The sequence below is a fragment of the Macaca mulatta genome, chromosome 7, assembly GCF_049350105.2.
Source record: "Macaca mulatta isolate MMU2019108-1 chromosome 7, T2T-MMU8v2.0, whole genome shotgun sequence".
In the NCBI taxonomy this organism is placed as follows: domain Eukaryota; kingdom Metazoa; phylum Chordata; class Mammalia; order Primates; family Cercopithecidae; genus Macaca; species Macaca mulatta.
The window spans coordinates 127,512,596-127,536,040 of record NC_133412.1 but is presented as its reverse complement, the minus strand read 5'-3'; the positions used below and the strand labels follow the sequence as shown (position 1 = coordinate 127,536,040).

At 40.4% G+C, this 23,445-nt stretch overlaps 1 protein-coding gene across 3 annotated transcripts; it reads right to left on the bottom strand.

Moving 5' to 3' along the window:
• Positions 1–8: 8 nt before the first annotated feature.
• On the bottom strand, positions 9–23,187 carry CDKN3 (cyclin dependent kinase inhibitor 3). Of its 3 annotated transcripts, none has more exons than XM_028850198.2 (8): positions 23,049–23,187; positions 20,186–20,268; positions 18,659–18,714; positions 11,458–11,502; positions 8,515–8,734; positions 4,267–4,298; positions 2,248–2,351; positions 9–237 (listed from the first exon to the last, which is right to left on the bottom strand). In XM_028850198.2, exons 1-8 carry the CDS (start codon positions 23,055–23,057, stop codon positions 151–153), a joined length of 636 nt encoding a protein of 211 aa, XP_028706031.1. In that variant the 5' UTR covers positions 23,058–23,187; the 3' UTR covers positions 9–150.
• Between the last annotated feature and the right edge of the window lie 258 nt (positions 23,188–23,445).

Sequence of the window (23,445 nt, the reverse complement as noted above, 5' to 3'; positions counted from 1 at the left end):
ACAATGAGTTTTGTCAATAAAACTTTAGGAATATCTGCACATGTACATTTACATTCAAGTTGATAACACTAGTGGTTTCATTTCAATGCAAATGATGCTAGAGAACTCTGACATTTCAGACACGGTCATATAAATGCTATTTGAAATTCTTTATCTTGATACAGATCTTGATTGTGAATCTCTTGATGATAGATGTGCAGCTAATTTGTCCCGAAACTCATGAAGATAATTGTATTGCTGAAAAAAGTAAAGATACATTGGAATACACTGTGGAAAACTAGTTATCAGTGTGGGCACAATACTAGCAGGTATCAGGAATAAAAAATACTTGCTAAGCACAATTCTATATCTTTTTGGGTAAGGAAGCATTTGTATCGTGGGGAAGTTTTATCTTTTAGTAAAGCCATATACTAGTGTGAAAAACTATTGTTCTACAAGTCTCTAAAAATCAGAAGGTGAAATGAAATGTAGATGGATGTAAGTCTAAAATCCTTTCTCTCTTTACTTACACGACCAAATAAGATTTTAAAAATACATAATGACATTATTTTTGCTAACGTTTTCCCCCCCTGGTAAGTAAGGGCAGAGCACTTTCTATAGCAAGTGACTGGTATATGTAAGAAAACCCATTTCTTAATTTATAGAAGCCCTAGTCTTCTGCTTTGTGTGATGGCATAATCCACTAGGAATAATTTTCATAGACAATATTTTTTAAAAACAAACTATCACTAATCTTAGCAGATAAGCAAAATAAAAGCCTTAAATAATTTATTTGGGGTTTTAATAGCTTCCCAGAAGATATTCTTACTCTGCCAATCATCTCATTTCATACCCTTATTGAGAAGAGGAAACTGCATTGCTAACACCAGCAAGCCTGTTTGCCACAGAATGCTGAGGTGATAAACTGACAGTCTGTAGTAATGTGGGCTTAATTATCAGCAATGTTAAAGAGGTGAAACATATGGATATTCATATATACATCTGGCCATGGCCATGTATTTTGTTTTCAAGAGAAGGGAGATGAACTTTTTGGATTTGAAGCATCATTTGATTTTTTTTTTTTTTTTTGAGAAAGGGTCTTGCTTTGTCACCCAGTCTGGAGTGTAGTGGTGTGATCTCGGCTCACTGCAACCTCTGCCTCCCCGGTTCAAGCGATTCTTGTGCCTCAGGCTCCCAAGTAGCTGAGACTACAGGCACACACAACCACCCCTGGCTAATTTTTGTATTTTTCCTAGGGACAAGGTTTTGTTATGTTGGCCAGGCTGGTCTCGAACTCCTGGCCTTAAATGATCCACCCAGCTCAGCCTCCCAAAGTTCTAGGATACAGGCATGAGCCACCGCCCCTGGCCGTATCATTTGGTTTTAACATAAGGGGAGTTCTCTGTTTCAGACCTGTACAGTGGAGTGGATCTTGTATAGATTGTCCCGTTAATGACCTTATTTAAGTCCTAAGAATCAGGTTCCTTGGTGCATTTATCAGTAATTATGATAATTCACTGTTAATGACACTGGATTAGAACTCTAACCCTGGGAAGATGGGCTGTCAAGTCTAGGGAGCTGCCTAACGGCCAGGATTCTTTGGTGCCCACTCCTCTGATGAGTGGATTCTAATGCTGAGAGGGCACGCTTCCAAAAGGAAGGCACATTAGCTTTACAGAATGTAAGTGAAATCTGCAGAATCTTTTCAGTAACATGATTAATACAATATCCTTGGCATTGCTAGTGCAGTGTTTTGAAGTGTTAGGGGAATGTACATGTGGAAGATGTCCCCAGTTATCCACCGCAAAGTATAATTAGCACTGCTTTCCATTTTTTGTATTATAGTCATTTAGCTATCTTTATTAAATGTTTTGGTGATATAATAGGATCTTCCACAGATTTTTTTGGCCGAGAATCTACCCAAGAACCTACCAAGTTTACATTAATAATAACCATCTCATTGTTCTAGGTGAAAGGATCCATTCCCAAAACTGACTGGGATAAAAACTGAGCAGTAGGTAGATCCTGGAAAAGTAAACCAAGAAGTTCAAATTTCCATTATCTTGTTTGAAATACTGTGTGCTTTTTTAGACTACCTGGATTAAATTTACATGTAAATTTTTAAAAACTAAAAGCATAAGCAAGTGGAGTGGCATTTGAATAATGAGTGCTTTGGATTTTCATTTCACTGCCTTTTGGTTACATATGAATCTGTATGTGTAACAGTGACCCCAACCACAACCAAGCAAGCACCGCCCACCTCCTCACCTTGATGGTCTGTATTGCCCCGGATCCTCTTAGGTCTCGCAGGCTGTCTATGGCTTGCTCTGGTGATATTGTGTCAGACAGGTATAGTAGGAGACAAGCAGCTACTAATGGAACATGACAGAAAAATAATATGTTGCTAAATAATTAGTGACAAGGTAGAGCATTTTATATTTAGTAAGACTTCTATTGATACAGAAGACTGGTATAATTGTTCCAAATGAATTAAAAGACTGAGACTTTTAGTGTGTGTTTTTGACAGTTAAATTATGATCTTAAATGACCATACGGTTGAATTAAAGTTTAACACTGGCTTCATTCTTTCATCCATTTAAAGTGTTCATCCATTCAGTGATTTTAGTATATTCACAGACATGTGCAACCATCACCACAGTCAATTTTAAAGCATTTCATCACCTCAGAAAGAAGTGTACCCTTTTGCTATCATCCTCTATTCCCCATCAACCCCTGCCCTAGGCAACCACTAGTCTGCTTTGTAGATCTGCCCCTATTCTGAGCAATCACATAAATGGAAACATACAATATTTTTTTGTGTGTGTCTGACTTCTCTTAGCATAATGTGTTCAGGGTTCATACATATTGTAGCTTATGTCTGTATTTAATTCCTTTTTATGATCAAATAATATTCCATTGTATGGATATGCCACATTGTTTTTATCCATTTGTCAACTGATGGACATTTTAGGCTGTTTCCATTTTTTGGCTATTATGATTAATGCTGCTATAAACATTTGTATACAAGTTTGTGAGTATATACTTTGGAGTGAAATTGCTGGGTCATATGTTAATGTTTACCTGTTTGAGGAACTACTGCCAGACTATTTTCCAAAGGAGCTGGACCATTTTACATTCCCACCAACAGCGTATGAGGGTTCGAATTTCTCTACATCCTTGCCAAGACTTGCTATTTTTCATGTTTTTTATAATACCCTTCCTAATGGGTGTCAAGTATCCACTGTAGTTCTGATTTGCATTTCCTGATGATTAATGATGCTGAGCATCTTTTCATGTGCTTATTGACTATATGTGTGTCTTGCCTGAAAAAAGGTTTATTTGGATACTTTGCCCATTTTTCAATTATGTTGTTTGTTTATTATTGTTATTATTTTTTTTTTTGAGAGACAGAGGATCTCACTTTGTCGTCTAGGCTGGAGTGCAGTGGCGTAAACTTGGTTCACTGGTGCCTTGACCTCCTGGGCCCAAGCAGTCCTCCAGCCTCAGCCCCACAGGAGCTGGGACTACAGGCATGCACCACTATGCCTGGCTAATTTTTGTATTTCTTGTAGAGATGGGGTTTCACCATGTTGCCCATGCTGTTCTCAAACTCCTGAACTCAGGTGATCTGTCTGCCTTGGCCTCCCAAAGTGCAGAGATTACAGGCATAAGCCACGACGCCCGGCCTATCTTTTTATTACTGAGTTGTAAGAGTTCTTTTTATATTCTGGATATAAATCCCTTATTAAATATATAGATTGCAAATATATTTTTCCCATTCTATGGGTTGTCTTGTCATTTTGATAGTATTTTTTGAAACACAAAAGCTTTCAATTTTAATGTCATCCAACACTAAAAAAAAAAAACTACTCCAGTGTGGCATTTCATGAACTCTTTTTGTTTTTCCTAGTACATTAAAAAATTTTTTTAAATTAACATATAGTAACTTCAGTATTTGTAAATAGTTACCCATGGAAACTATTTGGAAGTTACTGTATTATAACACCTACACAGGAAGAACATCAAAAAATGTTAAAAAATAAGAATGCAGGTGTTAAGACTTGTAAATGATGTTTTGCCAGAATCCTCCAGAACAATGCTGAAACTACCTCCCACTCCCAGCCAAGCTTTCCAGGGAACACCATGGTTAGGGCCGTCAGTCATCCTTTGAGTCTTAGCAAACTTACATTGTGGTTGGTTCCATTTTAATACAAAATGAGCATATGGTCTGGAAAGAGAAGTTTGTCTATTTGGAGGTTAAAAAAATAATAGAAATATATTTCTTACCAAGACAAGATCTCCCAAGTCCTCCATAGCAGCTGAAAGGGAAATACAGTTTTGAAGTTTGTACATTTCATTCCATCCCTAGTTACAACTAAAGACTTGCTCTTTCTGCCTTCTATTTACAACTCTAATGCCTAGCACAGTGTCTTGCACAGGAAGATTAATAAATATTTTTGATGTAATCAACTGAGAGCAAGGTGTGCTTCTTTCTTTGTTGGGAGGAATTCTGAATACCTCTAAACATCAAGATAGGCAGAGTCTTTTTATTGACCTCTTTAGGCTCCAAGATCCACATCTGAGAAATGGAGAATGTTACCAATAGATAGAAATCAGACGTTTTACCAACTGTCATTTTGATTATTCCTCTGTCTAAACAAAACCTGAGTGGTTACCGGACAAATGCCATGTAGATAATAACTGTTCATGTATCTAAAGGAGTTCAGAGGTAGGGTATCACTGAAGTCTGGAGCATGGGCTCTGGAGCACCACTGCCTAGGCCTGAGTCCTGGCTCTGCCACTTACTACATGTGTAAAGCTAAGCAAGTTATTTAATCTCTCTGGGACTCAGCCTTTTCACCTGTAAAATGATGATAGCAATAGTATGTACATCGGAGTGAGGATTAAATGAGGCTCACAAATGAGTGAGCATTTGCCAAGGACTTAGAACACAGCTTTGCGCAGAGTAAGAAGTAAATGAACGTTAGCTGCTGTTATCTAGCACTGTGAAGAAATTAGCAGTTTTGTATAACTAGATTTTCCAGAAAAATGGAGATTAACCCTCAGTAGCAAGACTATTCATTTAAATCATTTTCAAAGATCCTAAAAAATGTATTACATGCTTCCTAATGTACTTAGAGGGTATACTGAACCTAAATTAGTGTGGATGACTTATCATTAAGGACATCAATTACTGTATTGTATTGTATTGTATTGTATTGTATTGTATTGTAGGTAAAGCTGTAGATAAATATCTTGCTTTAGGATGTGAAATAGAGGACCAAATAGGTACTGACCCCTAGCCTTAGTCATGAACTTGCTTTCTACAAAGTGTTCCAGACATAGGCCTGTTTCAGAGATCTGGATCTACCATATAAAGGTAGAGGCTGGGCATAATGGCTCAGGCCTATAATCCCAGCACTTTGGGAGGCCAAGGTGGGAGGACTGCTTGAGTCCAGTAGTTCAAGACCAGCTTTGGCAACAAAGCGAGACCCTGTCTCTATTTAAAACAAAACAAAACAAAACAAAACAAAAGGCCTGGCATGGTGGCACACACCTGTAGTCCTAGCTACTCGGGAGCCTGAGGTGGGAGGATCGCTTGAGCCTGGGAGTTCAAGGCTACAGTGAGCTATGACAGTGCCACTGCACTCCAGCCTGAGTGACAGAGAGAGACAACTGTCTTATTAAAAAAAAAAAAAATTGAGATAGAACACTTCAGTGTCTTTTTGCAAGATTAATACTATTTTATACCTTTTGCTATTTTCATCTTTTTTCTTCTATTTGATGAACTCCTACTTATCTTTTAAAACCTCAAATTTCATTTCCTAAAATGCCTTTGTGCTCCTACAGAAAGGATCATTCTCCTGTGTGCCGCCTCTTGTCTTACTGCACTTCAGTGGTAGTGTTGTCAGTTACAGGTTCCTCGAAGGTGGGGACTGTGCCTCCTTTGGTAGTCTCAGCGTGTGGTACGTGGTAGGTGTTACTGGTTGAATTATGTCCCCCTAAAAGACACGCTGAAGTCCTTATCCTGTACCTATGAGTGGGACTTTATTGAGAATTAGAATCTTTGCAGGTATATTCAAATTAAGATAAATTAGAGTGGGCCCTCATCCTAGATGACTAGTGTCCCTACAAGAGGACAACACCATGCAAAGACAGACACACAAGGAATCATGTGACAACAGAGGCAAACTGGAGGGATTCGGCTGCAAGCCAAGGCCTGCCACGGATTGACAGCCACCACCAGAAGCTAGGAAGAGGCATGGAAGGACTCTCAGTCTCAGGGGGCATGGCTCTGCTCTCATCTTAATTTTGGACTTACATCCTCTAGAAATGGGAACAAAGAAATTTCTGTTGTTTTCAGCTACCCGGTTTGTGGTACTTTGTTACAATAGCCCCAGGAAACTACAAAATACAGTAGGAAAGCAGTGTTGTTCACCGATTTATAAAGGGCTGCAAATGTCCAGGCAGAACCAGTGAGATGGCACTGGTAGACAACAGGACAGTGAAAAAGGTTTACCAGACCCTGTTCCTGAAGGATAAGCGCTATAGCTGTCTAGAAGTGTGGGTCCTCAAAGATGGTAGAATGGAGAGGAAATAAACTAGTCACTGTGGGACACCTTTGAAAGCTCTAGGATGATGAAAAATTCCAGTTGTCAGATGCTTTATTTTATGGGAGACTGAAACATTGAGCATATGCAAAGTCACCCATCTACTGTCTATCCTGTTTGTAGTCTGCACAAACATCAGAGCATTTGGGTTGCCAGAACCAGCTAGAGTAGAATTTGTTAAGCTTCACTTCGCTAAACAGAGCTAGTTTGATTTCTGGAAACTTTTCAGTAAAGGCAGCTTTCAAAAATTTATTTGAAAAAAAAAAAAAATCTCAAAATGGTTTGAAAAATAGGGCCATATATTGGAAAATATTTTTCCCCAGCTACATTTAACTATCTAATGCTATTTTACGTATATGTATCAGCACCTTTCACATCAACAACTGGATCTATTTGAAATTTAGCTTTTATAATTAGTACTAGATAAGTGACTATGCTTTTCCATAGAGGAAGATGGGAAACAATAGGATGTAGAATGGCTTCTAGTTCTTTACTGCATATTCTGCAAACTGTATTTCTCTATATGTCAGAGTTCAGTTTGGCCACAAACAGGTGTGTGTCTCCAAAGACCCTCATACTAGTTGGTTTGCCTTCAGAACTGGCGCTGTTGGCACGAGGCCCCTGGGCTACAGGTTTAAGGGGAGACGTTAGCTGTGCTTGTCCTATCACTAGGTGCCCTGAGAACCTCATGGCTATTTGATGTAATTTCTATACTTCTAGCTCAAAGCAATGCCCTTAAGGACCTTAGGGCTTTTGAGGTTGTAAACTATTTAATACCCTACCTTATTCCAGAAAGGATTAAGCAGGTTATTAGACTATGAAACGTACATTATGCATAGCAAAGGCCAGTTTCCTCCCCATGGCTGGCTCTCTGTTGCTTTGTGTGTTTCACTTCTGGCAGAGCATTTCTTGTTTATTACCCACATCGCCCCTTTGAATCTTTGCCATGCTAGTATCTACTGCCCACTGCCACTCTCTCTGGCCTTCCTCCAAGCTGCTTTTCTTTCTTCCTCATTTTGTCCCCTTTCCTTAATCTATTTTATTTTGTTTTAAACTTTCACACCAGTGGCTTGTGTTTTTATAGCCACTGACACACAATGAGAGGCCGTCTTTCAATCTGTTAGCAGAGTCATATCATCAAATGTAATTTTCAAGTCATATTTTTAGGATTGCTTGTTGCTTACAGATAACTTTTTTGGTAGCTAATTTTGAAAAAATCGACTTTATTCTTTTTTTTTTTTTTTTTTTTAGATGGGTTCTCCCTGTCACCCAGGTTGGAGTGCAGTACTGTCATCTTGGCTCACTGCAACCTCTGTCTCCCAGGCTCAAGCAGTGCCCCCACCTCAGCCTCCTGAGTAGCTGGGACTACAGGCACGTACCACCATGCCTGGCATGTTCTTTTGTATATTTTTTGCAGAGATGGGGTTTTGCCATGTTGCCCAGGCTGGTCTCGAACTCCTGAGCTCAAGTGATCCACCACAACAGCCTCCCAAAATGCCGGGATTACAGGCGCGAGCCACTGCACCTGGCCAAAAAGTTGATTTTCTTGCTGTGGAAAGCAACTAAGCAATTGAAAAGCTAGTAAGTGAGGTGGTGATGGTGAGGAGGGGAAAGGAGGGTCCCAAAATTGCCACTAAAGGTCTAAGACTAAAGGAAAGAAATAAAAACAAAGCTTGTAACCTTGTTCTAATAATTTCTAAATCTACTCATTTATTGTCCCTACTCTTGAAAAGTAATAACAGCACATATTTGACTACTTACCCTGTACCAGACATTGTGCCAGTGCTTTTCTAGTGCATTATTACCTTTTAATCCTTACAACGAACTAGGAAGTAGGTAATAACTGAATAGGGCTACCATGATTCCAGAAATCATTTTGACTGTGACATTTCTCCCGTAGTGTATGGAGAAAAGGAGAACGTACTGTATTAAGGTTTTCCGGTAATTTTTAAGGCAGATTGTAAGCTCTTCCATTATTTCACAGCAGCTGGCTATGTCAGGAGTCCCTCCATCTGCGATTGGATGATGATGGGTGATAATTCCACATTGCTGGTAGAGATCCAGAAGGTTTGGGACTCTATATTTTGACAGTTCCCCTCTGGTGCAGAAAACAAATATGTCTTGTATACCACAGCTCTTTAGTTCTTCTGCCAATAGACCAGGATACACAGACACACACACATAGAAAACACCGCACATTTAAATACCATCAAGAGGGAGAATATGAAGTTAAGTTTCTTAAGCCAAACTAATACCAAATGACAATCTATAAATCTGAAGTGCCTATTGATATGTCTGAATCAAAAGATGACTAGAATTAAACCTCATTTTACAAGTCAAAATGCCTTTTACTGAATTGCAAAATAAGTCAATTGCTATTCTTGCAAAAAAAATTTTTTTTGCAATAAATACTGCTTTAAAATAACTCTTTTTTTCTTTTTTGTTTTTTTGAGACAGAGTCTCGCTCTGTCACCAGGCTAGAGTGCAATGGCACGATCTTGGATCACTGCAACCTCTGCCTCCCAGGTTCAAGTGATTCTCCTGCCTCAGCCTCCCAAGTAGCTGGGATTACAGGCATGTGGCACCACATCTGGCTAATTTTGTATTTTTAGTAGAGATGAGGTTTCACCATGTTAGTCAGGCTGGTCTTGAACTCCCGACCTCAGGTGATCCGCCCACCGCAGCCTCCCAAAGTGCTGGGATTACAAGCATGAGCCACCACGCCCGGCATAAAATAACTCTTAAAACACTTAAAATTGAGTAGCAAAAATGGTGGATTTTGTGAGAAAAAGAAAAAAAGTGCTATCAATTAAGGAAATCTATGTTCAATTAAGGAATGATAGATCTATGTTCAATTAAGGAATGATAGTACTTTTTTTCTTTTTCTCACAAAATCAACCATGTCTGTTATTTAATCACTTAGCTGTTTGCTTGACTCTGAGTATTGTATATAAAATCTCCAGCATGGCCATGGTGTCAGAGTGCTAGTATTCTCCCTCGTATCTGCACTGGAACACATCCTTGAGTATTTAATTTTATAGACTAGGTTGCCAGAAAATAAAACATTACCTGTATTAAACTTATGTGACCTAGCTCTTTTCATTATAATGATATGAACACTATAGGCATTCTATACACTGGGACTTCTTTATGGCAATATTAACTAAAGAGGATTTGGTTTAAAATAAGTAACTCTGGCTGATCTAAGTGCCCCCAACTCCAGCCCTCTCCCTGCCCCTTAAATCCAAGGACATTTAGCTATTTAAGTACAAAGCACCTTCTCATGAACTAATCCCTGAGATGTATAGTACTGTACATCTATTTGCCTCTTGTACACATTTGGTAATTTTTATTATCCAGTGATTTTCCAGCTTTCTGAGAAAGGTCTAGGAAGGTATCTCAGGAACTGCTGCGGGGAGATTCTAGGTCTCCAATCAAACAAATTGACCTGTTTTATGTACTGGGTTCCATTTAAGATTTCATTGCAGCAAAAAAAAAGTTTTTAGAAAAAAAATTGGAAACTGGTTTTATAGAAAATGCTAAATGAATATGACATTCCAAAATGTACAAGACAGACTTTGAACCAATGATTTAAATTACATATATTTTGCTTATGACCTAAATGTTCTCCAAATGGAAATTTCCTAGCATGGCTGGGTGTGTCTAAAGCAGAAAATTTTTATAAATGCTATAAGGGTCAACTATCTATTAGTGTCTTTAAGTCTTTTTTTGGTAGGTAAGGAATACTTTTTTTTTTTTTTTTTTTTGAGGCAGGGTCTTGCTCTGCCACCAGGTTGGAGTGCAGTAATGTAATCTCAGACCAGTGCACTCCAGCCTGGGTGACAGAGCAAGACCTTGTCATCTTGGCACCATCTCAGCTCATTGCGGCTTTGACATCCCGGGCTCAAGTGATCCTCCCACCTCGGCCTCCCAAGTTGCTGGGACTACAGGCACGTGCCATCATGCCCAGTTAATTTTTGTATTTTTTGCATAGACAGGGTTTTGCCTTGTTGCCCAGGCTGTCCTCGAACTCCTGAGTTCAAGCGATCTACCTGCCTCAGCCTACCAAAGTGCTGGGATTACAGGTGTGGAACCAATGCACCTGGCCAGGAATAAATTTTTAAAAGTACATTAGCAAACTGATGTTCCAGAATAACCAGGAAAAGGTTTTAAGATTTAAAAAATCTATATTGGTCAGAATCAAGCAATATATACATTTTAATTTGCCATACTATAAGGACATTGGTAGGACTAGCAGGTTTGAGACATTCCAGGCCAATCAGAATAAAATCTTTTGAAAATTCACATTTGTTAGTATCATGCAATATGTAAATTCCAAATTGGGGAAGATTATGAGGATTATTAGACTGTGGCTATAATGGTATGAACATCTTTGATCATGCAACCAGTTCCCATTCTGTCTTTTCCATCTAGATGCTGGCTCTCAAAATTTTCCATACAGGATTCACAATTTCACTGCTAACTTGGAGTTCCCAGCTCATGCTTAATTTCTACTACCACAGTCAAGTCTGCAAGGAACAGTAAAGACCTGGGAAGAGCAATATGTCAGTTTTCTATTTACATACTTTTTTTCCTGCCAACTTCTACATTCTAACCTCAAATGTAGTTTATATGTATAATACAACTACAACAATCAGTGAAAAGCAACTCCATGGTTAGGTAAATGATGGTCTTCACAAATACCTCTTTACATATCAGAATAAGTCTATAGTTTGAAACTTCACAAAATACTGAAAATTTATTGTTGTATTAAAAATAAACTATGATTTGTTCTTTTTGAGAGAGAGATTTTCAGTGCTATTTATTTAAAAAACCCATTAGTGTGGTTGTGTGATATTATACCTACCTGTATCTTTTTGGACATTTCTTCTAACATCTTTAAATTTACAACCTATAAGTAATAATAAAGCAAGTAAAAAAGTCAGTTTTTGGTCATATGTAACAGGTATGTTTAAATACTTATATAGCTACTTTATAAAGTCATTTCACAAAATCATTTATATGTTTCAATTATATTTTGAATATGAATTTCAATTTCTGATATTTCTAGGAATATAATCAAAGGGAATCATCCTAATCAAGGATTCTGTATTCTATGTTTCTTCTGTAACAAGTACCTGGTTGTAGTCCTCAGCCTTATTTGTACCCCAGGCTATAAGCTTTATTAAGATTGGCAAAGCACAACTGTGGGGCTATGACTACAGATCTGGAAGGGGTGAAAGGTAGATCTGTGTTCCTTTAACTATAGTCCACCATGAGGGCTTCGCAAAGTGTGTTCCCCAGTGCTGACGGTCTGTGAAATTTACTTATTACCCAGTACAGAGAATGATATGTTAGTTGACCAAATACTTGTTCTAAGTATATTGTTGGCACAGATATGGTGAAAAGGGAACACTTTTACACTGCTGGTGGGAATGTAAATTAGTACAACCATTATGGAAAACAGTGTGGAGATGCCTTAAAGAACTAAAAGTAGATCTACCATTTGACCAACAATCCTACTAGTAGGTATATACCCAGAGGAAAAGAAGTCATTATATGAAAAAGATACCTGCACACACATGTTTATAGCAACATAATTTGCAATTGCAAACATGTAAAACTAGCGCAAATGCCCATCAATCAATGAATGGATAAAGAAAATATGGGATTCCTGGGCAAGATGGCTGAATAGGAACAGCTCTGGTCTGCAGCTCCCAGTGAGATCAATGCAGAAAGAAGATGGGTGATTTCTGCATTTCCAACTGAGTGGTACCTGGAATGCCAGCGATACAGAACCATTCACTCCCCTGGAAAGAGGGCTGAAGCCAGGGACCCGAGTGGTCTTGCTCAGTGGATCCCATCCCCAACGGAGCCCAACAAGCTAAGATCCACTGGCTTGAAATTCTCGCTGCCAGCACAGCAGTCTGAAGTCAACCTGGGATGCTCAAGCTTGGTGGGGAGAGGGGTGTCCACCATTATTGAGGCTTGAGTAGGTGGTTTTCCCCTCACAGTGTAAACAAAGCCAGCTGGAAGTTCGAACTGGGTGCAGAACCCACCACAGTGCAGAAAAGCTGCTGTAGCCAGACTGCCTCTCTAGATTCCTCCACTCTGGGCAGGGCATCTCTGAAAGAAAGGCAGCAGCCCCAGTCAGGAGCTTATAGATAAACTCCCATCTCCCTAGGAGAGAGCAGTTGGGGAAAGGGATGGCTGTGGACACAGCTTCAGCAGACTTAAACATTCCTGCCTTGCTGGCTCCAAAGAGAGCAACAGATCTCCCAGCACAGTGCTCAAGCTTTGTTAAGGGACAGACTGCCTCCTCAAGTGGGCCCCTGAACCCTGTGCCTCCTAACGGGGAGACACCTCCCAGCAGGGGTCGACAGACACCTCGTACAGGAGAGCTCCAGCTGGCATCTGGCAGGTGCCCCTCTGGGATGAAACTTCCAGAGGAAGGAGCAGGCAGCAATCTTTGCTGTTCTGCAGCCTCCGCTGGTGATACCCACACAAACAGGGTCTAGAGTGGATCTCCAGCAAATTCCAGCAGACCTGCAGCAGAGGGGCCTGACTATTACAAGGAAAACTAACAAACAGAAAGCAATAGCATCAATATCAACAAAAAGGACACCCACACAGAAACCCCATCCAAAAGTCACCAACGTCAAAGACCAAAGTTAGATAAATCCACAAAGATGAGGAAAAACCAGTGCAAAAAGGCTGAAAATTCCAAAAACCAGAACGCCTCTTCTCCTCCAAAGGATCACAACTCCTCGCCAGCAAGGGAACAAAACTGGACAGAGAATGAGTTTGACGAATTGACAGAAGTAGGCTTCAGAAGGTGGGTAATAACAAACTCCTCCAAGCTAAAGGAGCATATTCTAAACCAATGCAAGGAAGTTAAGAACCGTGATAAAAGGTTAGAGGAACTGCTAACTAGAATAACCAGTTTAGAGAAGAACATAAACGACCTGATGGAGCTGAAAAACACAGCATGAGAACTTCGTGACGCATACACAAGCATCAATAGCAGAATCGATCAAGTGGAAGAAAGGATATCAAATACTGGAGATCAACTTAATGAAATAAAGTGTGAAGACAAGATTAGAGAGAAAGGAATTAAAAGGAATGAACAAGGCCTCCAAAAATATGGGACTATGTGAAACAACCAAACCTATGTTTGATTGGTGTACCTGAAAGTGACGGGGAGAATGGAACCAAGTTGGAAAACACACTTCAGGATATTATCCAGGAGAGCTTCCCCAACCTAGAAAGACAGGCTGACATTCAAATTCAGGAAATATAGAGAACACCACAAAGATACTCCACGAGAAGAGCAACCCCAATGCACATAATCATCGGATTCACCAAGGTTGAAATGAAGGAAAAAATGTTAAGGGCAGCCAGAGAGAAAGATCTGGTTACCCACAAAGGGAAGCCCATCGGACTAACAGCGGCTCTCTCTGTAGAAACCCTACAAACCAGAATAGAGCGGGGGCCAATATTCAACATTCTTAAAGAAAATAATTTTCAACCCAGAAACTTAGTCAAACTAAGTTTCCTAAGTGAAGGAGAAATAAAATCCTTTACAGACAAGCAAATGCTGATGGATTTTGTCTCCACCAGGCCTGTCTTACAAGAACTCCTGAAGGAAGCACTAAACCTGGAAAGCAACAACTGGTATGAGCCACTGCAAAAACATACCAAATTGTAAAGACCATCGACGCTATGAAGAAACTGCATCAACTAATGGGCAAAATAACCAGCTAGCACCATAATGACAGGATCAAATTCACACATAACAATATTGACCTTAAATGTAAATGGGCTAAATGCCCCAATTAAAAGACACAGATTGGCAAACTGGATAAAGAGTCAAGACCCATTGGTGTGCTATATTCAGGAGACCCATCTCACATGCAAACACATAGGCTCAAAATAAAGGGATGGAGAAATATTTACCAAACAATGGAAAGCAAAAAAAAGCAAGGATTGCAATCCTAGTCTCTGATAAAACAGACTTTAAACCAACAAAGATAAAAAAAGACAAAGAAGGGGATTATGTAATGGTAAAGGGATCAATGCAAAAAAGAGCTAACTATCCTAAATACATACACACCCAATATAAGAGCACCTAGATTCATAAAGCAAGTTCTTAGAGACCTACAAAGAGACTTAGACTCCCACACAATAATAGTGGGAGACTTTAACACCCCACTGTCAATATTAGGCAGATCAATGAGACAGAAAATTAGCAACCATATCCAGGACTTGAACTCAGCCCTGGACCAAGCAGAACTAATTAACATCTACAGAATTCTCCACTCCAAATCATCAGAATATACATTCTTCTCAGCACCACATCGCACTTATTCTAAAATTGACCACATAATTGGAAGTAAAACTCTACTCAGCAAATGCAAAAGAACAGAAATCATAACAAACAGTCCCTCAGACCACAGTGAAATCAAATTAGAATTCAGGATTAAGAAACTCACTCAAAATCGCACAACTACATGGAAACTAAACAACCTGTTCCTGAATGACTACTGGGTAAATTAAGGCAGAAAAAAAAGAAGTTATTTGAAACCAATGAGAACAGAGACACAATGTACTAGAATCTCTGGGCCACAGCTAAAGCAGTGTTTAGAGGGAAATTTATAGCACTAAATGCCCACATGAGAAAGCAGGAAAGATCTAAAATCAACACCCTAACATCACAATTGAAAGAACTAGAGAAGAGCAAACAAATTCAAAAGCTAGCAGAAGACAAGAAATAACTAAGATCAGGCTGGGCGTGGTGGATCACGTCTGTAATCCCAGCATCTTGGAAGGCCAAGGTGGGTGGATCACAAGGTCAGGAGATCGAGACCATCCTGGCTAACACGGTGAAACCTCGTCTCTACTAAAAATACAAAAAAATTAGCCAGTGTGGTGGTGGGTGCCTGTAGTCCCAGCTTCTAGGGAGGCTGAAGCAGGAGAATGGCATAAACCCGGGAGGCGGAGCTTGCAGTGAGCCGAGATCGTGCCATTGCACTCCAGCCTGGGCGACAGAGCAAGACTCTGCCTCAAGAAAAAAAAAAAAAAAAAAAAAAAAAAGAAAGGAAATAACTAAGATCAGAGCAGAACTGAAGGAGATAGAGACATAAAAAACCCTTCAAAAAAATCAATGAGTCCAGGAGCTGGTTTTTTTGAAAAGATTAACAAAATAGATAGACCACTAACCAGACTAATAAAGAAGAAAAGAGAGAAGAATCAAATAGACACAATAAAAAATGATAAAGGGGATATCACCACTGATCCCACAGAAATACAAACTACCATCAGAGAATACTATAACCACCTCTATGCAAAAAAAAACTAGAAATCCAGAAGAAATGGATAAATTCCTGGACACATACACCCTCCCAAGACTAAACCAGGAAGAAGTCGAATCCGTGAATAGACCAATAACAAGTTCTGAAATTGAGGCAGTAATTAATAGCCTACCAACCAAGAAAAGCCCAGGACCAGACAGACTCACAGCTGAATTCTACCAGAGGTACAAAGAGGAGCTGGTACCATTCCTTCTGAAACTATTCCAAACAATAGAAAAAGAGGGAATCCTCCCCAACTCATTTTATGAGGCCAGCCATCATCCTGATACCAAAGCCTGGCAGAGACACAACAAAAAGGAAAATTTCAGGTCAATATCCTTGATGAACATTGATGCGAAAATCCTCAATAAAATACTGGAAAACCGAAGCCAGCAGCACATTAAAAAGCTTATCCACCACGATCAAGTCGACTTCATCCCTGGGATACAAGGTTGGTTCAACATAATGCAAATCATTAAATGTAATCCATCATATAAACAGAACCAGTGACAAAACCCACATGATTATCTCAGTAGATCCAGAAAAGGCCTTTGATAAAATTCAACACCTCTTCTTGCTAAAAACACTCAATAAACTAGGTATTGATGGAACATATCTGAAAATAATAACAGCTATTTATGACAAACCCACAGCCAATATCATACTGAATGGGCAAAAGCTGGAAGCATTCCCTTTGAAAATGGGCACAAGACAAGAATGCCCTCTCTCACCACTCCTATTCAACATAGTATTGGAAGTTCTTGCCAGGGTAATCAGGCAAGAGAAAAAAATAAAGAGTATTCAAATAGGAAGAGAGGAAATCAAATTGTCTCTTTTTACAGATGACATGATTGTGTATTTAGGAAACCCCACTGTCTCAGCCCAATATCCCCTTAAGCTGATAAGCAACTTCAGCAAAGTTTCAGGATACAAAATCAATGTGCAAAAATCACAAGCATTCCTATACACCAATAACAGACAAACAGAGAGCCAAATCATGAGTGAACTCCCATTCACAATTGCTACAAAGAGAATAAAACACCTAGGAGTACAACTTACCAGGTATGTGAAGGACTTCTTTAAGGACAGCTACAAACCATTGCTCAAGGAAATGACAGAGGACACAAACAAATGGAAAAACATTCCATGCTCATGGATAGGAAGAATCAATATTGTGAAAATGGCCATACTGCCCAAAGTAATTTATAGATTCAGTGCTATCCCCATCAAGCTGCCATTGACTTTCTTCACAGAATTAGAAAAAACTACTTTAAATTTCATATGAAACAAAAAGAGAGCCCATATAGTCAAGATGATCCTAAGCAAAAAGAACAAAGCTGGAGGCATCACGCTACCTGACTTCAAACTATACTACAAGGTTATAGTAACAAATGCAGCATGGTATACATACCAAAACAGATATATAGACCAATGAAACAGAGGCCTCAGAAATAACACCATACATCTACAACCATCTGATCTTTGACAAACCTAACAAAAACAAGCAATTACGAAAGGATTCCCTATTTAATAAATGGTGTTGGGAAAACTGGCTAGCCATATGTAGAAAACTGAAACTGGACCCCTTCCTTACACCTTATACACAAATTAACTTAGGATGGATTAAAGACTTACACCTAAGACCTAAAACTGTAAAAACCGTAGAAGAAAAGCTAGGCAATACCATTCAGCACATAGGCATGGGCAAAGACTTAATGACTAAAACACCAAAAGCAATTGCAACAAAAGCCAAAATTGACAAATGGGATTTAATTAAACAAAAGAGCTTCTGCACAGCAAAAGAAACTATCATCAGAGTGAATAGGCAACCTACAGAATGGGAGAAAATTTTTGCCATCTATCCATCTGACAAAGGTCTAATATCCAGAATCTACAAGGAACTTAAACAAATTTACAAGAAAAAAACAAACACCCCCATCAAAAAGTGGGGTTGTAAAGTATAATAAAAAAAGAAAATGTGAGATACACACCCACCCATCATGGAATACTACTCAGTCATGAAAAGGAACAAAATGGCATTCACAGCAACCTGGGTGGAACTGGAGACTATTATTCTTTTTTTTTTTTTTTTGATACAGAGTCTTGCTCTATTGCCAGGCTGGAGTGCAGTGGTGCGATCTTGGCTCACTGCAACCTCTGCCTCCTGGATTCAAGCAATTCTCTTGCCTCAGCCTCCCGAGTAGCTGGGACTACAGGCACGCATCACCATGCCCAGCTAATTTTTGTATTTTTAGTAAAGACAGGATTTCACCATGGTTTCCAGGATGGTCTTGATCTTCTGACCTCATGATCTGGCACCTTGGCCTCCCAAAGTGCTGGGATTATGGGTGTGAGTGACTGCACCCAGCCACTGGAGACTATTATTCTAAGTGAAGTAACTCAGGAATGGAAAACCAAACATCACATGTTCTCGCTCATAAGTGGGAGGTAAACTTTGAGGACACAAAGGCATAAGAATGATACATTGGACTTTGGGAGCTGGGGGGGAACAGGTGGGAGGGGGATGAAGGATAAAAGACTACGCATTGGGTACACTATACACTGCTCTGGTGATGGGTGCACCAAAATTTCAGAAATCGCCACTAAAGAACTTATTCATGTAACCAAACACCACCTGTTCCCCCAAAAGCTACTGCAATAAAAATAAATTAAAAAATACATATGTAGAGAGAGGAAGCCCATTATTGTGTTACCCACCTGGAAGAGCACATAAACCGAGAAACTGAGAACAATTCACTCGTGACAAAGATAGCCTGAAAAGTAGAAAAATTTATCACGTTTAGTTAAGTTTTTAAAAAAGTTATAAATGGAAATTCAGTTTAATCAATATGGGTGCTTGCACCAAATAAGGGTGTGTTAAAGTTTTACAGTAGTCACAAAATAAGAATTCATAGTTAAATATCAATATGTTGGTCACACACAAAAAATAGAAAGACAAAGTTTTAAAACAGGGACTTATTTGTTGGTTATTATTTAAGCATTAAAAATGACAAATGGCTCATGCCTATGATCCCAGCACTTAGAGAGGCCAAGGCAGGCAGGCTGTTTGAGCCTAGGAGTTTGAGACCAGCCTGGGCAACATGGTGAAATCCTGTCTCTACAAAAACAATAAAACAAAAAGCCAAGTTAATTTAAATTTACCTTAAAGATAATAATGTCTAGATTGCCAAAAGGTAGTATATGGTGTACTTATGTTATCCTGTGGTATATTACCTGAGATAATTTGTATTAGTGATTTAGGAAAATAAATTGGAAAATGACTGACAATTTTCTCCCCAGCATTTATTCTACGTTACTATTAAAAAATTTTTTTTTGTAGAACTTCCTTAACAGATATGATTTCATATGATGAAAACCACAGGTTTTTGGTTAAAAAGAAATAACATCAAGAAATCACATTCCCAGTCTGCAGCACTCAGGGACAGAGGCTCACCTTGTCTGCATGTCAGAAGATGATTTAACGGAAAACAGGAGGCATCATCTAAATACCACCTGACTTTGAAAATTCGATGAATTTTTGTGTTTAAATGGGAGTTTTAAGTAAAAATGGAAGGTTTAATGCTATTTGATGGTAGGACAAAAGACCTTTAGGACTGTCTTTCTCTTCTGACAGTAGGGATGGTGCTTTCTTAAGGAGAGAGACTATTATATTTGCGGTGATGAGAGAAAGTATTTGATTGCTCATTGTAGAGAATCTGGTATAACCATAAGTCACTTGCCAAGATTAAACGGCTGATTTTATGTAGAAACTTTTTGTTATTGCATTGATGTGGCTTTTATCTTAAACAGTCTGTTGATAGATGCATTACTGTGACATTACTTCTAAGTATTACCTAGGATTTGATTTAATGAGAAATGATTAAATATCTCATCTCATATTTGGTATATTATTCTTTTGTCATAAAAGAATAAGTAGATTTTGGTACTAAATGGGAGATTATTTCAATCCTACCTCTATTTCTTACTTACTTGCTTCTACTAAGGTTTTCTCAACATATAAAGAAGGGCCAAAAAAAAAAGGGTCTTTTTCTATATTATAGACAGTAAATGAATCATGGAGTTAGAAGATCCATTAACAATTAGAATTATATAATCAGAGGGGGATAAACCCTTAATGTTTTCAATATGTGAACTACATTCTACTAAGATTATGATGTAACTAAATTTACATTTATGATGTAGATTGTGACTTTAGCTCATCATTGATCAGAAATGCTAACATACCATGATATCTGAATTGGAGTCTGTTCATCTTCAATAGGCTCTTCGTCTGATGAGTCAAACTCACTTGTTTGTATTGAACTAGGCTTCAAAAGAAATGTTATGTTAAATAACTGTAAAGAATTTTTCTGTAGTTTTAGGATAGCTAGTCCTTGTCTAAACACACACTGAATTCATATTTGCAATGTATTCAGTCATCAATCCAGAATATCACCGAGATCAGCAATATTAGTAATAAATGACTGCTATTTACCTTTCTATTAATAATTACAGCACTGCATAGTGGAAAGAGAGTTGGATTGGGAACCAAGACATCTGGCTTCTGATCTTGGTTCTGCCACTTACTGTATACTCTCTGACAAGCTACTTCAGTTGATTCTGGATCTCAGTTTTCCTCAACTATAAAGTGAGGAGATTTATTCATTCACAAATATTTCTTGACCACCTTCATTTGCCAAGCACTGGAGATGCAAAAGATCTATAAGATAGATAGCCTGCCTTCAGTATGGCTGGAGAGATAGATGTGTGCATAGATTACAGAAGAAAGGTATTATGTAAGTGCTGAAATGGAAGCAGAACTATATATTGTGGAGCAGAGAAGAGAGTGACTGACCATGTAGGGAGCTGTAGAAGGATTCACAGAGGAAATGCTTTAGCTGGGTTTTGAAGGAAGAGCAGGTTTTTAAGAAGATAGGAAAGGGAGCGTGCGGTGGCTCATGCCTGTAAATCTCAGCACTCTGGGAGGAGAAGGCGGGCGGATCACCTGAGGTCAGGAGTTTGAGACCAGCCTGGCTAACATGGCAAAACCTGGCTCTACCAAAAATATAAAAATTAACTGGGCGTGGTGGCACATGCTTATAATCCCAGCTACTCAGGAGGCTGAGGCAGGAGAATCGCTTGAACCCAGGAGGCAGCGGTTGCAGTGAGCCAGGAACACACCACTGCACTCTAGCCTGGGCAACAGGGCATGACTCTGTCAAAAAAAGAAAGGAAAGAAGGTAAGCCAAGGCCCTTGTATTGAGGAACTGTGATATCAAAATAGAGATGGAGTAGAGGAGATGAAGAAGTAGTTTTGCCCATCCCTTTTCTCAAAAAACAATCCCCACATCGCCTAGTAGTTTGGTGGGGGTGGTGTAGGTGAAATAACCTGCCAGTTTTATGAATCACTAGAGAGATTGAGACAGACTTTGTATGCTGATCTAAGCAGCTGGAACTTAATCCTGCAGCATTTTGACATGGAAGACTTCTACACTCCCTGCTGAAATTTTAAAGAATCAAAAGAAAAAGAAAAAGAAAAAGAAAAACAAAATAGAACAGAACAAAACCCATACCCTTTTCTCACTCCCTAGTTGAAACCAATTGAAAGATAAGGAAATGGAGCTTTATTATTGTATATCAAATGGAGTATGCAGCTTAAAGCTGTTGCCACATGCGCCTGCCCCTTGTTCAACCCAGAATTAGACAAATGTATCCACCCAGTCACAGGTGGCCATGGACAGTCTAGGGCTCCTGTGTGCCAGAGAGTGGACCAGAAAGCACCTTCTGCAGGCAGGCAGGTAGCTCCCAAGAGAGAAGGAAAGAAAAAGTTGAGATACTGGTGTTCGGTTCCTTCCAAACTCAGGGATCAGATAACTCAATAGGGACAGGTGGAGAAACAGGCCAGGAGTGAAGGACAGCTGATGTCCCTCCACATGGCAACATAGGGCGTAGCAAGTGTAACCACCTAATGCCCTTTCTAGCTCTGAAGCTGTATTTTACAACGGTCTTGGTACTGAAGATCACAGGACGGCCAATTTAGGCTATGTATTTTATTTTTTTCTTTCTTTTTCTTGAGACAGCGTTTTGCTCTGTTGCCCAGGCTGGAGGGCACTGGCGTGATATTAGCTCACTGCAACCTCTGCCTCTTGGGTTCAAGCTATTCGCGTGGCTCAGCCTCCTGAGTAGCTGGGACTACAGGCGTGCACTACCACGCTCAGCTAATTTTTGTATTTTTAGTAGAGAATGGGTTTCACCGTGTTGGCCAGGCTGGTCTCCAACTCCTGGCCTCAAGTGATCCGCCCGCCTTGGCCTCCCAAAGTGTTGGGATTAGAGGCGCGAGCCACCACCCAGCCCTAGGCTATGCATTTCTATTGCTTTGGCTCCATCTGAAGTATTATAATACACTGCACCCAAAGGAAAGGCTTCCAGTAGGTTGTCAACCCCGGCAGTAGGAAATATGGGTTAGGTGGGGGATCTTCAGCGTCTTGCCTGCATCTGCTTTTTCTTTAAAGCAGCTTTAATGATTCATATTTCAAATTTGTGGGGCCCATTCACCAGGTTTATTCATCCTAACAGAGCTGGACGTTTCTGCTTCCCCAGGCCCGGTGATTCTGAACGTCACGGGAAAAGGGCAGCATTGCCAAGTGGCCCTGGGGCATGGTGACAGCGGTGGTGTCGCCCACAAGCCGCGGCGTGGCATTCGTACTCATGGTTTCCCCAGTGGGCGCAGGGCAGCGGCCGGACGCCCTTCGGGGTTGGGGTATCGCGCCCACTCATCGCTGACACTCAAGTTCCTCGACTCGGTTTCCTCGGTACAACGAGGCTCGGCCTTCGTTGGCTGGGAGGCTTATGAGACCCCGCAGGGGACAGGCGACAGCCCACAGCAGGTGCACAGCGAATGTCCGTCTTTCCTTCGTCGGCCACCGACCCTGCTCCTTCGTCTCTAGTGCCCGTGCGTGGCAAAGTCACCTCCCCGACCCACAGGACGGTTATGGCGCAAGTCGCAGTGCTACCAGGCTACGGCTGCCCTCCGGCCCAGGATCGGGTCCCCGGGACCGCTTGCGTCCCTGCCGCCTCGCTCCTCCAAGCCCCAGCACGTCCGACTCACCGGCTTCATCGCTGGCCGCCCCAAGTCGAGACCAGTGCCGCCTCTCTCTGCAGCGCCGGCGACTCACCGGTGTCCGGGCCGAGCCCGCGCCCCCTCCGCTTAGCTCACTGGTTCGTCCTCCTGTGAGGTGGGCGCGGCGTCTTCCAGCAACCAATCAGATCCGCTCCTAGCTTCTTACTCCTCCTTCGGATGTCCGAAGGCTCGGCCTCTAATCGCTGATTGGTTCCTAGAAGACCTTTGAAAGACGCGCGGGAGGCGGGCCCTGTGGGACGTTGATTGGCTGGGAGGGCGCCCTCCTCCCGCCAGTTGGGAGAGTGCAGAGGGCGGAGGCGGGGCGGAAGAGTCAGAAGGCGGCCCTAGAACTTGCGGGACGCTGGAAAACTTTGCTTTCTGATGG

What these genes read in the sequence shown, in the direction of transcription:
- CDKN3 (XM_028850198.2), bottom strand. An exon ending in CGGTTTATGTGCTCTTCCAG is followed by an intron (nt 11,503 to 18,658) that starts GTGGGTAACACA and finishes TATTACTTATAG; the next exon opens with GTTGTAAATTTAAAGATGTT. An exon ending in AAATGTCCAAAAAGATACAG is followed by an intron (nt 8,735 to 11,457) that starts GTAGGTATAATA and finishes TATTGGCAGAAG; the next exon opens with AACTAAAGAGCTGTGGTATA.